This window comes from Pongo pygmaeus, chromosome 15 (genome assembly GCF_028885625.2).
Source record: "Pongo pygmaeus isolate AG05252 chromosome 15, NHGRI_mPonPyg2-v2.0_pri, whole genome shotgun sequence".
Classification (NCBI taxonomy): domain Eukaryota; kingdom Metazoa; phylum Chordata; class Mammalia; order Primates; family Hominidae; genus Pongo; species Pongo pygmaeus.
In genome coordinates, this window is record NC_072388.2 from 71,630,902 (window position 1) to 71,649,235 (window position 18,334).

An 18,334-nucleotide genomic window follows, 5' to 3' on the forward strand; every position below is an offset into this window, starting at 1 on the left:
GTACAGTTGTTCATCTCACAGCCACTTCAACTGGCCAGGTTTTTCTCAAAAGCCAACGGTGGATCCAGCCCCCAGGTGGGCTTCTCCTCCCTCCCCTGCCCTTGAAGGTCAGAGGCCAGCAGACTCGGTGGCCTTCTAGAGACCGGGGATCTGGCCCTGGGTCTGATACTAACCTGCTATGCACCCTTGGACAAATTCATACCTTTCTGGGTCTTGATTTTCTTATCTGCAGAATATGGGGGTTGTATCAGATGATCTCTAAGTCCTTTGCATTTCACCACTTCACAACTTTCTGTAGGTCCTGAAGCTATTATCTCCTCAACTGTGGTAGGAAAATGATGAGGCTCCCAGGGGCTGGCTACACCCACCTCCCCCCACCCCACCCTACACAGTTGGCAGCTGCTGTCCCGTGGCTTCATACCTTCTTTCAGGCCACCCTTGATGCTTATTTTAAGCTGAATTCCTTTGGATAGAGACACAGGGGATTGGGGGTAGGGGTGGGGTAAAACACCCTGATTTTTCACAGCCACATTCCTTGGGGCCTGGCAGTGACCCAGGATCTATCAAACTCCAGTGACCCAAAAGTCCTGTGTCTTCATCAAGGGAGAGTGTCCTGCTTATTTTGGGAATTTACTAGATGTGAGGAAGAACAGAGACAAGCAACCAGACTCTCGTTTCAAAATATTCTATCACCTGATTTCTGGATCCTCAGCAGGGAAATGCAGAAACCCCTAAAACCAAAGCACTCCATGTGTTATGGGAATGTTTCCTGCCCTGCTGAGAAGCCAGGTTACAGAATGCAGCTGAACTCGGGAGGCTGCCTTCTTGGGTCAACTAATTTGCAACGTGACCTTGGGGAAGTGACTTAATCTCTCTCAGCCACGGTTTCCTTGTCTGTAAAACAAGGGCAATAACAGTTTGTAGCTCATGGTGGTGGTGTGAGAACTGCAGGAGTTCATCTTCTTACAATGCTCAGCCCAGTGCCTGGCACACAGCACATGTTCAACAAACATCAGCTATTTTTGATCATTCATTTAACTTAATCAGACGACTCCCCTAGATCCTGCAGGAGCTAGGGCACAGAACACAACTGGGGCCCCGGCTTAGGTGTTAAATAAGTACCTTTTCTTGATTTGGTATAAAGAAAATAAACATTTATTGAAAATTGTCTATGTACCAAGCAGTGAGCTAATTGTTTTTACACATTGTCTCATTGAACCCTCTTGGAAACCCACTAAGGTTAATATTATTGTCCTCACCTAACAGACCAGAAATCCAAGGCTCAAAGTGGTTTTGTGATTTGCCTGAGGTCATGGCTAGGAAGTGACCTGGTAAAGATTCAAATCCTAGCTTTCTGACTCCGGAGCCACCTTCTTCCAACTGGCATCCCTTGCAGGGTGGTGTCTTTGATTCCTGATTCTAGTGAGTCCTGCGTTAGCATGTCCTTAATGAGCTTAAATTAAGAGTAAAACCGAATTCTCTTTTCAATTTTACAATAAAAATAATTTAAATAATAAATGTCATTGCCAACATTTCTGGGGAAGGTAAAAAGAGAAAGGTCAAAAATCAGACCTGATTACCCTAAGCTGAGGCAGCCCCCAGGCATCTGGGAATCTTGCTAGCATCCTCTCTCTCAAGATCTCTGTACACCTCCCATGCCAGGACATCAGTGCGCCCTCAAATGCTGAGCAGGCTTTATTTGTGAGTTCCAGGCTATCCAGTGTGATTCCCCGCCCCCTGCCTGAGGTAGGCCTTCTTCCATCTACAATGTCAGTGTAAGCTCCTCAGTTCCTTTGAGGAAACAACAAATGTCCATTAGCATCTGTTAGACGTTTCTGCCTGGATTCCTGCCATTTCCACCAACTCATATGTCAGTTTCATCACGCTCCCAAAATTACTTCCCCTTTTAGGATATTCCAGTTAAGCTACCCCTTGTGTCTCAACGACCCAAGTGCAAGATGTCAAGAGTCATCATTACCACCTCCCTCTCTCCTCTCTCCTGCTCTCCACAACCTGTCCATCATCTGCCGGGTTCTGTGAACTTCTCTTTCATTAAGTCTTCCTTGTCTGCTTCGTCTATTTCACTCCTGCTATCACCACCATCCAGATTTCATGTCTTCTCCTAGCTGACTAGAAAAGGCTCTTCTCGGTCATCAGGCTTCAGGCTTTCCTCCCTGAACACCAAATCCTACAGATCAACCTTTCTAGAGATGTCCCTAGGATTGTCATGAATTACCACTGACCATGCAGGCCAACCTCTAAGCCAGGGGTCTCCAACCCCCCAGGCTACAGACTGACACCCGGGCTGCACAGCAGGAGGTAAGTGGCAGGCAGGCAAGCGAAACTTCATCTGTATTTACAGCCACTCCTCATCACTCACATTACCGCCTGAGCTCCACCTTCTGTCTGATCAGATTAGATCTCACATTGGATTCTCACAGGAGCACAAACCCTACTGTGAACTGCACATGCAGGAGATCTAGGTTGCGTGCTCCTTATGAGAATCTAATGCCTGATGATCTGTCACTGTCTCCCATCACCCCCAGATGGGACCATCTAGTTGCAGGAAAACAAGCTCAGGGCTCCCACTGACTCTACATTATGGTGAGCTGAATAATTATTTCATTATATATTACAATGTAATAATCATAGAAATAAAGGGCACAATAAGTGTAATGTGCTCAAATCATCCCAAAACCTGCCCCCGGTCCCTGGTCCGTGGAAAAATTTGCTTCCATGAAACCAGTCCCTGGTGCCAAAAAACTTGGGTACTGTGGCTCTAAGCACCTCAGCCTGATGTTCCCAGCAACCCTGGTCTAACTCTGTGCCCCCAGTCTCCCTACCCACATGCTCTGGATTAGTCGAGCTGAGCCTTCTTCTTCCCTGGTATGCACATCCCACATTCCCTTCTCCAGATATTCATCAACAGTTTGGAAGCACCACTGTGCTGGGGCTGGGCTGCAAGTTGATTCTGGCCCGGGCCCTGCCCTCAGAAGGCTCACAGTCCAGCCTGAGGGAGCAGAGAAACAAACTGTCATCACACAACGTGGGAGGCAGCCTACCAGGAGGTAGGCACAAGGTACCAGCAGCTTCCAGAAAGGTGGAGTGATAGTGTGTGTGGTGGGGGAGGGAAGGAGAATGAGAGAGAGAAAAAAAAAAAGGAGAGAGAGAGATGAATGACTGGGATCAAATCTTGGCTCTGCCATTTATTCACTGTGTGACCTCAGGAAAGTTAATTAACCCTTCCTCTCCCCAGTTTCCTTATCTGTAGGACAGAGATGACCAAACCATCCATCTCACAGCACTTTTGTGGGAGTTAAAGAGTTAATACAGATGAAGCCAACAGAATATTCCAGGTCTATAATATAAGTCAACAAACTTCAGCATTATCATTATTACCACTTCCCCCTACCCCTGGGCACACCCATCCACCCCTGGGGGCCAATATCAATTCCATCCATGCGCCCTAAGGGCCTTCTTGGCATCCTGGGGCTGCACCCTCTGACACAGCAGCCCCTCTTCGTGTGACCACTCCCTGCCCTGTTCCTTCAGTGCTCACTGTCCCCTCAATTAAATACCGCCCCAGCAGTGTGCTATCTCCTGCACAATATCAGCCTTTCTCCTTCCAAGCATATTGGAGAAAGAGAAAATAAGAAGACCAAGGTGGGGGAAACCTTTGTCAAGCACATGCCATGTGCAAAGCTTTTTATATACATCATTACAGTCAGCTTTCCCACTGTGCTCCATCCCCACCACACACCGGAGGACACGGAGACTCCTACAGCAAAATGACTTTCTCGATGTCACAGATAACAAGCAGCAGAGCCACTCCAAAGTCAGGGCGCATCCTGCTTCACCCAGCTCTCTGCAACCTGGAAGACCCATCGGGCTCCTTGCTTTCCTATACTCCCCACCACGACTCAAAATAAGAGAAATCAAAGGCCATTCACCAGGCCCTGCAGCCTCACAACTGTACTTCTAGGAAACAATAAAGCATTATGCAAAGGGATAGCTGGAACAGTGCTTTTAGTAGTAAACGGATATTAGACTGTCTAAACATCTAACAGTAGAACATTGAGCAAATTATGAGACATGTCCATAAGCTTTGGCACAGCTGCATAATGGAACACTATACAGCCCTAAAAACTATGTCATAAAATCTATTTATTGACACAGAAAGATGTTCCTGATGTATCACTGAGTGGGGCAGAGGGGCGTTAAAATGGTACGTATCATTTCTTAGTCGTCGTCTGTGTGTGTGTGTGTGTGTGTGTGTGTGTGTGTGTGTGTGTAGACAGAGATAGAATTAATCCTAGAATGGAATACAGCAAAACAAAATGTAAGTTATCTCCAAGGAGTGAGATTATGGGTGACTTTTATTTTTATTTTTTCCTCTTTTTTTTTTTTTGAGACCACGTGTTGCTCTGTCATCCAGGCTGGAGTGCAATGGCACGACCTCAGCTCACTGCAACCTCCGCTTTGCATATCTGTAACTCCTGATTATTTTGCAATGAACAAATACTATTTCCATAGAAAAAGTTATTTTAAAAAAATAATAAAAAGCACCTCTACAATTGTTAATATCTACCCTATTATGGGTCATCTACACAGAAATAGGAATTGTCATGAAGTTTGCATCAAGAAACAGTTAGTGGACAACAAGGTTGTGACTGAATAGAAAACAACTCCAGAGGGTGTGGGTCACAGCCCAGAGAAGGCAGGTGTAGGTTAGAAGGTCAAATGCCAAGATGCGAGCCCTGGAGGAGAGGAGGCGGAGATAGGAGGGTCTAGGGACAGCAAAGAGAAACTTCACCCTCTCCCCAGCCCTGCCTCTGGCCAGTCCTGCCAGAACACCTGCAACCTGTGTCCACGACACAATGGCATTTAAATATTTAAACAGACCCAGCTTTGCTGGAACGGCGCACTCAGTCTCCAGGGATCAATCCCATGCCACAAGCCCTGCTCCACAAATCAAGTTTCTGGGGGCACCGAGCCTTTCCTCCCCTCCCCCATCCCACCCCATCCAAGGACCTGCAAGACAACTGAGTGATGAGCTCAGCTTCCCTTCAGCGACAAAGGCAGTGAGCCTGAAGGCCGCGTTATTGGCTTTTCCACTGCAGCTTGAAGCAAAAAGCACGTGAGCCTTAAAGAATATGGGCCTTAATGCCCTCAAAAAAAAATTTTTTTTTTTAGCAAAACTGCAAGAGTCATCTAACTCTCCCTGCTGCACTCAGGTAGGGGTAGAACCAGGGTAGTTTGAAAAAGGTTGAGATCAAGCAGATTTTCTGGGACTGCCTTGGGTTCAAGCTTTTGTCTGTCCAGTCAGCAGATCCACCCATCCCATCGCACCTCTTGGCCTGTGGCACAGTTTCCCGTGGTATTCCCCAATCCACTGCTCCCTTCATGTCCTCCAGACATCTTGCCTCCCTAGTAAAGAGCATCATTGTTAAGCTGCTGCCTGGGAAGAAAGGCGCCACTGTACGGGGAAGGAGTGCTGATCAGGGCAGTTCGGAGGCCCAAAGGAGGAGCCATCCCCTCATGGACAAAGGAGGAAACCAGTGCCATAGCGATTGAGGTGTAGAACCAGGACTAGACATCCAGCCTGCTCCTCCCATCAGCCTGATACCCTTCTCTCTGAAGTACACCACTGCTAAGAAACAAGAGACTTTAGAACGGGAAGAGACCCTAGACCCTATTCTGATACTACCCCCACTGGGTGTGGCAACACACTCCCTGACTTGGTTTCTAGAAGGGAGGCAACAGGGTGAAGTGGCCACACAACGGAAGATGCACATCTGTAGGGTGGAGGTGGTAGAGAACAAAGACTTTGCTGAGACAGAGGTTGCCTTGAGAGGACCCAGTCCTGGTGTGTGACACCGGACGTGACTCAGGAGTGAGTAATGCTTCTAGGAGGGCTTTAGCCACGTCTATTTGCCTTTTGTCACTAATCTAGCCTAATGCCCTAGTTGGGGGGCAGTGATTTTAATAGATTTAAATTTAGAAGACTGGAAATCATATAATTCATTCCATCCTACTTCAATTGTAACTACTACCTGACTCCAGCCTGCCAGCCTGATGCCTAGAAATTGCCCATCGACAGCGGCCAGGGCTTCACCTCATAAGCAAGTTGTGCGTGCTCATTAATTAACTTTGAAAACGTTTTTTCTGCAGCCTTCAAGAGAACCAGACTCCAAGGTAGGAGAGCATATGTAAGGGGCAGTTAGTATGGAAGATGTCCTAGGGTATGGCAGTTCTAGAGTTGAGGACGCTGGGATCATATCCCAGTATTTGCACCCTAGATCCCAGCTGTGTGACCATGGACAAGGCCCTACACCTCTCTGAGCCTCAGTTTCTTCACAGTAAAGTGAGGTCAACTGTCCCTGCCTCTCCAGGTTGGTGTGGGGGTTTACAGAGATAATCCATGTGAAACACTTAGCCTAGCGCTCTACACACCCTAAGCACCTACTCACAGGAATTAAGACCATGATTCAGAAAACACTTAGAGGAAAAAAGAAAACTTCCTACACTGCTTCCCTTGTGTCTAGCAAAAGGGCATATGTCTGCTTTGCTCCTCCCTGCATGGCTAATGCTTAGAGACAAAATGTTCTCCCTGAATATCATATCGTCATCACCAGCTTCTTTTCTATGATGTTTCTTGAATAAAGAAAATGGAAAAGTGGGTCTCTCATCAGGAGTCTGCTCCAATGACGCTAACAGAAAAATTCGGGCTTGGGAGCAATTAGGAAGAGAAGAGGCAAACTCTTGAAATGACTTTTAAAACTTTCTAGCAGCCCAAATCCAAGGATTCCTTCCACATGCCTGTCCCCACTTATCATCCTGCCTATAAAACGGGGCTAAGGATACTGCTAGGATTTAAAGCGATTAAGTGAATTAAAAATCAAGCGCTGGATAGCTGAGTTGTATATCAATGCGAAATAAATGGAAAGAATAGATTCTAAGGAGACCAACTAAAACACTGATGCAAGCCAGTGGCAACCTGCCTGGAGAATTCCTGGAGACTCCAGAATGTCCAGATGCAAAAAGCAGAAAATAATAAGAGCTGAGCAGTCAGGAGCCAGAAGCCTTCATGTTTAAATGAAGTAGACTTGTCACTGTCAAAAGCCAGTACACACAAGAATCCCCTGAAGAGCTCTCAGAAAATGCAGGCCCCTTGGCCTTCCCTCCAGTGATTCTGATACCGGAGGTCTGATGTGGAGCCCAGGAGTCTGAATTCTAAGAAGTGTCTAGGCATTGCTGTGCAGCTGGTCCAGGCCTACACTTTCACAAACACCAACAGCCTTTTCCACAATGTCCTATTCAGTTGCTTTCTTTGTGCATAAGAAACATTTTTCCTTAAGCAAGACATTAAAAGGGAAGAAACAGAACTTTAACCCTTAAGCTTGGTAAACTATCAAGGTAATTAAAAGAGACTGGTTACTTGCTGGAAAACAAAGTATTCATACATTCATACACCATGGATTGGGTAAAACATAAATCATGTTCAGGTGATTTAACATGTCTCTGAGATGGAAGAAATTCAATGACTGAGTAAAAGGCATCAAGCAAACTCGCTATCACCTGGAGTTAGCAGCTACAATAATAGTCAAGCCACCCATTTTGAAAAGGAAGCTTGGAGCAAGAACACATAGGACCACTATATTCAGGAATGCATTCCAGGAAGGGTCAAATAAATCACATCAGAATATAGCTTATTACGACTCCACATAAACCCAGAAAGGGGTTGGGGTCCAAGGTGATCTAATATTTTCATAAATAACTTGAAAGATGGAGTGGGAATTATGCAAATCACACCATAGATGATACAAAAATGGCAGGGATGGCAAATCTGTGGAGAATGAAATTTAACTACTGGCAATGCCTTTAAATTTGCCTTTATTGAATCTTGTATATTGAAGTCACATATTATTGGATCTGTTTATTGAGACTCAATGGGACCAAATGCAGAGTGATTTATGGAAGAAGGAATAATCAAACGCATAAGTAGAAAAGAGCATGCACCTGGAGAGGCATCGCCACCGGGGCTGGGACAGGCTCCGACTAGTAAGCTGTTGAGAGGGTGGACAGGGCATAAATAAGGAGATACGTCTGCTGCTCTTTGAGCCACCTGGACTTGATGCTACTTCCTAGGAGTGCCATGCTTAAGTGTAGACCTGGAAGGGAATTCCAAGCAGGGTGCCACAGAGACTATGGGGTGGAGCCCTAAGTCAACCAAGAATATATGGGATGTTCAGAAGGTCTCCCAGATGGACAAAGCCCTAATGTGCCTATTCGTAGGGGAAAGATGCGCAAACAACAAGGGGACCTGTAGGAGAGAAAATTTTCAGCTCCTATTAAGGAAAAACACTCATTCGAAGCACAGCTGGCATCATGGAAGAAAGGGCAGCTTATGGTAACACCATCCCTGGGGACGCTCGAGGAGGCGGCCAGACACCTCTCTACTTAGGATGCATTAGAGATTATTAAAAGCACTCCTTGCCCAGTTTGGGGGTGGAGGGGTGGGCCTTGTGACCTCTCCAAAGGTCATTTCTATCCCAAAGGATCACATGTCTGAAGGGCACCAGATAAAAATAAAGTCTATTAATCACCGAGCTGCCACACAATTTCCTAAGAGAGCCAGAACAGAGAAGGGCAATCGACGGTGGCCCCTGCTCCACCGAGGGAGGGAGAAGAGGCAGCACACATGCGGACAGAGCCAAGAAAGCAGCCGCTGAGACTTCCAGAAAGCCTGCCCTCAGGCCTCCCAGGCACTACAGGGCACACAGAAGGCGGGAGAGAGCCTGCACGGAGGGCATCGAGAGAAGCAAACGGCACTGAGAGTCCCGAAACAAAGCCATGGGGGCTCAGGAGACAGCGTGTGATGCAAGCACTTTGCAGAAAGAGGGGTGCCCGGTAAGAGAGGGACGCCCACAAAGGGCACTTCATGGAGATGATCCACAAGGAGGCAGAAGTCAGAGGCAAAGGTGGGAGGAGAGGAGCTGGGAGGGGGTGAAGTTGGAGAAAAAGGTACACAGGTGTATGTGTCTGGGAGTCCATGGGATTATGATTGGCTGGGAATCCAATGAAAGCTGTAGAGATAGAGCAAAAAGGGATCCCACTGTCTATGGTAGCAGACAATTACATATGAAGATAAAGCATTTGAAAAGAGGAGCAAATGGCTGGGTATGGTGGCTCACACCTGTAATCCCAGCACTTTGGGAGGCTGAGGCAGGAGGATCACTTGAAACCAGGAGTTCAAGACCAGCCTGGGCAAGACCCCATCTCTACAGAAAATTTTAAAAACTTAGCCAAGCGTAGTGGCACAGGCCTGCAGTCCTAGCTACTGCATATGCTGAGGCAGGAGGATGGCTTGAGTCCAGGAGGTCAAGGCTGTAGTGAGCTATAATCCTATGATTACACCACTGTACTCCAGCCTGGGTGACAAAGCAAGAGCCTCTCTTAAAAAATTAAATAAATAAAAATGAATAAAAGAAGAATATAGTAGCAATGCCCTAGTTCCAAAGCAGTTGTTGGCATTCTTGATAGATGTGCTGGTCAAGCCAAACTCAGCTAGAAAGCCCAAGACGGTCCGAGGGCCCTTCCCAGCCCATGGCCTAGAGCCAGTCTCTCAAGGGTCAGCATGCTGGGGCTTCTACATATCAGAGCAAAACTGAACGCCATGTAGGAAGCAAGACGCAGGCCAAGGCAGGCACCTCCTGGTGCTGCCAAAAGGCATCAGACCCCATGCCCTGCTCCCTCCTCATCCTGGACTGGAACTGCTTTGGGGTGGAGACGTTACCTGCAGGAGTCATCTCAGGAATGGCATCTGCATGGAGTATTAAGCAGCCAAATGGGAGTCATGGAGTTTGAGTTCTTCTAGCAAAATTTTCTCCCACCAGCTGTCACCCCATTGGACACAGAACAACTTTTTGAAATCAAAAGAGGCCAGTGAAGGGAGAGACAAAAGACACCACCCCCAGCGTGCTCTCTGGGCAGCCCCTGCCTCGCTGGCTCTCTCCCTGCCTTCAGGTAGACTGCAGATCCCAGTGAGATGGGTGGGACACCCAGAGGGAGCCCCGTGCCAGGGTCCAGCCTCGACTGTTTCACTTCCATCCTCGCTGCAGCCCCTTCCCTTCTATGGCGAAGCTCTGCATCCTCAGAGAGGAGAAGATGGCAAGTGAAGAACATTAGGAGTGTGGTGGTGAGGGCTGCCCTCCCACAGAATGAGCAAATGGTACCTAGTACAGTGAGAAGATGACTAGGGCACAGGTTTTCAATCTGCCACCCAGTGCTCTGCTGGGTCTGGAGCTGACCACATCCCTCATCAAGCTGCAGGTTTCCCGAGGTCCACCCACTGCCCAGGCTCCCTGTGACTCCCCTCCCATGGGCTCCCTAGCTCTGTCTGCACACCCTAAACTCAGGAGCCAGCCAGGCAGTCACTTGTCCAAAAGATGTTTCTGAAGCAAGCAAGAAAGGCTGGAGATGGATCGAGGGCCATTTATTAAAGTAAGTCATCGTCATAGAAAGATTCATAACTTGCCCTACCTAGGACAGGAGAGGAAGAGGGAAAGAAAATTAAAGGGAAACAAATGAAAAGCCATGGCGAGCCAAATACCTTTGTGGGAGGGTTTTGAGTTATGCTTTTGTTTGTAACTCTCTGAAATACAGAAAGAAATAGAGGATGAATCTTAAAGGAGACAGAGAGCGTGAGAGAGAGAGAGGAGAGCCACGCAGGAGGCATGGCAGGAGGTGGGGGTGCAGAACTGAGGGTGGGGGCCACCCCAGCTGGCTTCCCCTCTGCAGAAACCCCCCGGGGCAGCAGCGGCCCAAGGAAGTGGTGACTGCGGTGGAGGCGGCAGGCGGGTAGGCTGGGGTGCGGACAGAGAGGAAGAGGCGAGCACACACTGAGGCTGGCAGGCGGATGGCCAAGGAAGCACAGGGAAGGGGGGCCCTGGGGGCAGGGGCAGAGGGAGGAAGGAAGGTGGGACCGGCCCATACTTACTGTCACAGACGTAAGGTTTGTCGTGATCTTCCTGAGAGGCGGCGTCGTGCCTCCTTCTGCCCCCCGCAGAGCCGCGAGCCTGAGGAGACATTGGGGTACCGGATGCTTGTTACCATGGTCATCACTGCAGCTCCAGAGCACGCACTCTGCGAGCTCCTTACACCATCTTCATCCCAACTTTTGTGCCAACACCAGTCCCATCTTACAGGGGAGGAAACTGAGGCCCAGAGAGGTCAGGGGCTGTGCCCCCAAATCACTCAGTTGCTCACCTGTATCATCTCATTAAATCTTCACAACTCCAAGAGGTGGTTTCTACTAGGGTCCCCGTTTTACAAATCAAAGGACTGAAGAGATAGAGAGGTTAAGTAGCTTGCCCAAGGTCATTCGGCTACTCAGGGCAGCCGTACTGAAAAGCACTCCTCTACCAAATTCCCACACACTACCGTGCCACTGAGGCCGCTTCCTCCTGCTCCTTAGCCTCCTAGCTTCACTGACACAGCTGAGGATGACAACCCCAGGCCCCTCGGCAGACCAGCTGATGCATGTATCAGGAACAAGGCCTGACTGGGGCAAGAAGGCATAATTGTAGTTGTCTTCCTAGGTTTCTGTGTCCATCCCCCCAGTGTCCCAAGAGCCAGACAGTCCTGACATCCAGGCCCAGTGCACAAATGTAGATACAGGGGAGCCCCTGCCACCACCCCATGCTTGGCCTACTCAGTAGGGGTGGGCTTTGGCTAAGGCCTCTCTGTGTGGTCTGTCTTGGGCCTCCAGCCGGTGACGAAGACCTTGACCCCCACGGTCTCCTGGGCTGGACTTCTGATACCACCACCCTGTGTGAATCTCCCAGGGTGGCAGTGGAATGAGCTCTACTTTCAAGAATCAAAGAGCCCAGTCAGAGAGGTTGCTGGCAGCTCTGCAGCCCCAGGGCGGTGGTGACAAGAACACAGCGAGGTTTATTTTTAAACCTTTGTAAGTCCCACACTGGTCACGTGTGTAGCACCCTCGCCTCTCCAGGTCATTCTTTGGTAATGAGTAGCAGTCAACTCCCAACCAAGGAAAGGGCCTGTCGGGGTCTTTGGGGATGGAGAGGAAGGGGCAGAGCAGGTGAGGAATAAGACCTGGCAGCAACCTGGGGTGCAGGGGAAATGGAGCAGCCCCTGGGGCCTGGCTTGGAAAAGTGGCCATGGGGACTTGATGGTGGAAAGGCCTGGGATACTCTCACACACACACTTACACTCTGTGCACACACACACTCCATGCATACACTCACCGGGGACTTCACAGTGGAAAGGCCTGTACCCTAGGCCTGCAACACACACTCAGAAAACACACCCACTTCCCAATCAACACCACCTGCCAAGCTACCACCTCTGCCACCTCCTCAGCTTGTCTCTCTCCAAAACAAATTCCACTTCCCCCCTCCCTCCCACCGGTCTCCCTCCTCACCCCACCCCTGCAGCGCTGACAGCCAGCAGCCCTCCTCCCCTCGCCCTCATTACTCAGAGTTGACCCCAAGAGGGATCTGTAGGTGCTGGCAGTCACCCGGGCACTGACAGGCCTCCTGCCTGCCCGCACTGCCGAGGGTGGTCACCCTCAGCTGCCCTCCCCCTCCACACCCCTCTGTGAAGCCAGGGACAGCTTGACATGCAGCCTGCAGCCCTGTCACAGCCGCCTCTGAGCAGGTGAAAGCAAGTCAAGCAGAATGACGAGGCAACAGCAGACTGGGGAAGGGGCTCTGGGAGACTAAAAATACCTCCAGGGGGAAGAGGAGGAGTTGAGCAGAACTGGATGTACGAGGGCTTCTGGGGGAGCTGCCAGCAGGAAAGGGAGGGTGTTGTGGGAGCCAGGTTTTCATCTCCTGCAGCAGGGCTGACCAGCAGAGTGACTCTGTGCCACACTCCCTTCCCCTCAGTTTCCTCAATTGCAAAATGGGGATCATGTCTATAGGGCACTTCAAGGGACATGCAAGGTACTCTTCCTGAGGCAGTAGCACTCTTAGGGTCTCTTATAAGATCTCACGTTTGAAAACTCAGAATCCTACTTGTCCTGCTCAAATGTCACCTCCTCAGAGAAGCCCTCCCTGACCAACTTACATCCACTCACAACCTCTCCATTGTTTTCTTTCCCCTCCCGTTTCATCATGGCACTGAGCACTGTCTGGCATTAGATTATACCTGTGTTGGTTTACAAGTTGATTTTGTCTCCCCTACATGGAGAGACCAACATGGTGGAGACCATGTTTATTTTGGCCCCCACTATTCTCAGAACCTGGCACAGGGCCAGCCACATAAGATGCACTTAATAAACATTCGCCAAATAGATGAATCAATCAGGCAGGCAGCGAGTCAGTCATCTCTGGTTCTTCTCCTTCATTCTCTGTATCCAAATGCTATTGTTTCTTCCTCCAAAGGCCATCTAGGCTTTGCATTTCCTTTCCATTGCACACCCTAATCCAGGAGCTCATCGACTGACCCCTGAGCTGTTCAAAGAACCCACTAAGGGGGATCTACCTCCACATTGCCCCACTAGTCCACCCTAACGGGGGATCTACCTCCACACTGCCCCCGTAGTCCATCCCACGGGACTTTCAGACCATTAGACAAAGGGATGAAAGACAGGAGCCCATGGTCATAGGTTCATGCATTCACACGTTCATTCATTCATTGCCATCTACAACCCACTTACACAGCCAGTGGCAACCTAGTGCTGATCCCCTCGGGTTCACCCCATGATCGTGCTCTCCTCTGCCCATGCACATCTGATCCCGACTTTGCCCTTGCTAACCTCCACTCCTCCAAGAATCTTCCTCTTGCCACACTAAGCAGTGAAAAGAGAGCATCCGCTTAAAGTCAGACACAGGTTGAAACACCAGCTACGTGTCTTGGGCAAGTTACTTCTCTAAGTTTTAGTTTTCTCAACTGTAAAATGAGCACACCAACACCTATATAGCAGAGCTGTTGAGAGAGTTTGAGCTGAGAGTGTGTGAAACCACAGGGGACAGCACTAAGTCCACAGGAAGCACTCAACACATCATTTCCCCCCTCCTTGCCTAGGCTGATCTCTCTCCTCTGAACTCCTGTTGCCTTTGGTTAGTGCACAGTCAGGTGCCTGCTGTTTCTAATGGTATCATGGGTATTAGCATCTTCTTCCCATTTTGATTCTAAGGTCCTTGAGGGCAAAAATGGCATTCTATACTTTATTATGACCCCCTAACACTTAGCACATAGCGTGCAAAGCTCTTTTGCATATAGTAGCTCAGTTAATTCCTACAATACCCCTACAAGTTAGACCAAGTAGTGTTATGATTCCTATCTGGCCCTTGATGAAGCAGGTTCTCACCTGTCCACAGTCCCAGGGCCAGCAGAAGGAACAGGACCTAGGTCTCCAGGCTCTGTTATAGAAAGCGTTGAAGGTGACCAGCCAAAGGAAGCCAATCCTCCTTCCCCAAGAACTGCCCACCCTACTTCACTCCTCCCTACCTGTACTCCCACACTGCTGGGCCATGGCAGCCATGAGTGTACCACATGGCCCTGTCCCACTGGCCACAGTTGATTGGCTGGCTCGGGAGTAGTCACCCGATCCAAGCTGGGCTAATCAGATCCTACCTCCAAGGGGTTTGGAATTAGAAAACAGTGACCCTAGCTAGTATAGGCCACTTGAACTGAGGGCCCATACATTCAGGAGCCTTATGGGGCCACGTACACACGGAAGCAGGAAGAATGAAGGAGGGAGAAGTAGAGGCCAGAAACTACCTGGGTTCCTTACTGTTTCCAATGCTAAGTCCCTGCCATGTTCCTGCTCTTCCTGTGGTTTGGATCTTTTGCTCAAATTTGGGGCAGTGGCCTGGCAGCTTTTCAAATCCTTCCCATTTTTATTGAAACTGAAAGACCCTTGACTAAGACAGACTTGGTCCCAAGCGGAGAGCTAGATCTTCTATACCAGTTGTTCTCAAGCAGTGTGGCCCAGGAATCCTGGGGGATCCCTGAGTGTCCTTTCAGGGACTCTGCAGTGTCTGAACTATTTTCATAAGAGTCCTAAAACGTGATTTGCCTTTTTCACTCTCACGCTCTCACAGGCGTCCAGTGGAGTCTTCCAGAGGCGACATGACATGTGATGATGCTGTCACTCTGTGTGTATTCTCTAGTTTAAAATATGTTTTATTTTTCTTTTAAATCTTTTTTATTGGGCCACCTCTTAAACCACATTAGGTTCAGAGAGACTCCCTTTTTAATTTCTAAAATGGCAAATATCATTAGTGGTATGAATATTACTGGTTATAACCTGAATAACAGCCTTTGGGGGCTCTCAGCGTAAGGAATCCCTGAGATCAAAAAAATTGAGACCCACTGCTCTACACCTTTGCTATTTTTTTTTTTTTTTTTTTTGAGACGGAGTCTCACTCTGTCATTTAGGCTGGAGTGCAGTGGCTCAATCTCAGCTCACTGCAACCTCCGCCTCCCAGGTTCAAGCAATTCTCCTGCCTCAGCCCCCTGAGTAGCTAGGATTACAGGTGCATGCCGGCATGCCCGGCTAATTTTTCATATTTTCAGTAGAGACAGGGTTTCACCCTGTTAGCCAGGATGGTCTCAATCTCCTGACCTCGTGATCCACCTGCCCTGGCCTCCCAAAGTGCTGGGATTACAGGCGTGAGCCACCGCGCCCGGCCTTTTTTTTTTTTTTTTTTTGAGATGGGGGTCTCACTCTGTCACTAGGGGCTGGAGTGCAGTAGCACAATCACAGCTCACTGAAGCCTTGACTACTCAGGCTCCAGTGATCCTCCCACCTCAGCCTCCCAAGTAGCCGTACCCACAGGTGCATACCGCTATGCCTGGCTAATTTTTTCAAAGATGAGTTCTCACCATGTTGCCCCCAGGCTGGTCTCAAACTCCTGAGCTCAAACCATCCTCCCACCTCAGCTTTCCAAAGTGCTGGGATTACAGTTGTGAGCCACTGCACCCGTCCTACACCCTTGCTATTTAAAGTGTGGTCCTGACACCAGCAGCTCCAGCATCACTTGGGAGCTTATTAACAAGGCAGGAGCTCAGCCCCCACCCCATGGACTTACTGCATCAGAATTTGTATTTTAACAAGATCCTCAGGTGCTCCATATGCACATAAAGTTTGAGAGGCACCTGAACACCACAGTACATAAATACTTCATGATTGATTGATAATTGATTAATTGATAATACTCACATGGATGACTCACAAGAATCTCATGAATTTTAAAGAGCTTTGACTTCTTGGGCTGAAGTTACCAAAGACACAATTATTAATTGTTGGGCTCCCCTCACCACTCAGAGACTACCCATTATCAAAGTTCCAAGAGTTATTCCCTTTGCTCGCCCCCTCCTGATAATATCTAGGCAGTATGAAGCACTCAAAACTTACTGATGAAGAAACTGAGGCCCAGGGTACTTATGCAATTTGGCCACCATCACAGAGGTTACACAATTCATCCAACGTGTAGTAAATGGTAGAGCTGGAATTTGAACTTGCAGGGTCTAAGTTCAAATAAAGCAGAGCCTATTCTGTAATCCCTACCTTAGCCCTGGCCTCCTCAGTGAGCACACAAAGCACCTGGGGGCTTGTCAAAGTGCAGACTCTAATTCTCATTAATCTAGTGTGGAGTCTGGGCTTCTGCATTCCTAACGAGCTCCCAGATGATATTAATGCCACCATCCAGAGACCACACACAGAGGTGTCAAGACTTAGACTGCCTCTAGGTTCTGACAAGACAAATGGGCATAGTTGTTCTCCAGTGCCAGCAGCAGCTGGAATATACCACTTTAAAGGGTGGGCAATGAGCTGGGCATGGTGGCTCATGCCTGTAATCCCAGCACTTTGGGAGACCCAGACAAGAGGATCGCTTGAGGCCAGGAGTTCCAGATCAGCCTGAGCAACAGAGTGAGGCCCCCATTTCTAAAACATAATAATTATAAAAATAAAGGGTGGGCAAAACAGCTGAACTGAGGCTGTGAGTGCAGCAGCTTCCCACGCCCCAGCACAGGAGGCTTGCTCACAGCCTTCTGGGTCCTTTCGTGGCTCCGCGCATGGGTGACATGTCCACAATATCACTGTACAACATGGAACCATTCAGCTGCTGCTTGGCCAGTATCTGGTGGGCCCAGAGCCAGTCTAGGCTCCATCCAGCCCCCTCGCTGTGTTCAGGCCTCTCTCATCTCCCCTACAGCTGAAATATGACTTTTCTTTCTCTTTTCCATCATTCAATCATTCATTCAACAAGCTAATCATTGACTATATGCTGGGCCCTGGGCCAGGCATGAACTCAGAGGAGAAAGCACAGACCTGTGTTCAAATCTTAGCCTCTTCCTTACTAGGCTGAGTGACCTTGAACAAATTGCTTAACCCCCCTGGGAGTAATAGTACCAACTTGTGGAAATGAAAGAAGTTCTGACCAATAGAAATACAATGTGAGCCACACTCATCATTTTAAAATTTCCAGCAGCACATTTTTTTTAAAAGAGATAGCTACAATTAATTTTAATAATATATTTTATTTAACAATATATCCAAAATATGATAGTTTTATAATTTAATCAATATAAAAATTAAGAATGAGATGTTCTGCATTCCATTTTCATACTAAGTCTTCAAAATTTCCTGTGTATTTTACATTTACAGCACATTTGCATTAGGACTAGCCACGTTTTGAGGACTCAGTAGCCACATGTGGCCAGCAGCTGCCATAATGCACAATGCAGAAATAAAGATGGTAGTCTAAAGCACCTGGCACAAAGCCATCACTCTCTATGTGGTAGCTCTTGTTATACAGAGCCCATCACATTGCCTGGTTTACAGGAAGTACACAGTAAATATACATGGTTGCAGCAACTGCTGATATTTTCACAGACACCCAATTCATATCCACTGACTGCAAGCTCAATCTTCTAAATGTAGGCTGGGGAGAAGGTGTGAAGAGGACCATTTCCCACACTTGAGTCAGTTTGGTTGGGGTGAGAGAAGGAAAGGAAGTGGGTCTGGACATACACAGCTCTTTGGGAGTTCACCAAAGGCCCAGGAAGTCCAAGCTCAAAAGTATCCTTTAATAATGGAATTCGATTTTCTTTTTAATACCCTCCCCTCCATGAATGGGTCTAGGCCAGTTTATCAATGGCTGCAAAAATCATTAAGTAAAAACTTGATGAGGAACTGTATAAGGGAGAGATCAGGCTGACAACACTCAAATCTACTGATCAATTAAACACCACTCAAAGCAGAACTGGACGGGGTATGCCCCTGATGTGATACAAGAAGAACCTATCACCACCTAGGAAGGATTCTTGCCTCCCCCCAAGAAATGTTTGTACACTC

General features: G+C 48.4%; 1 protein-coding gene across 6 annotated transcripts in view; it reads right to left on the bottom strand.

The window, feature by feature from the left end:
• Window positions 1-18,334, bottom strand: part of DPF3 (double PHD fingers 3) — a 279,265-nt gene that overhangs the window by 88,039 nt on the left and 172,892 nt on the right. For all 6 annotated transcript variants that reach the window (XR_010123747.1, XR_010123749.1, XR_010123748.1 and 3 more), the window contains one exon: window positions 11,000-11,078. Coding sequence is in view for 3 of the 6 variants with exons in the window: in XM_063651786.1 (XP_063507856.1) it covers window positions 11,000-11,078 (79 nt within the window). In the remaining 3 variants the exon portion in view is untranslated. The remainder of the gene's footprint in view (window positions 1-10,999; window positions 11,079-18,334) is intronic.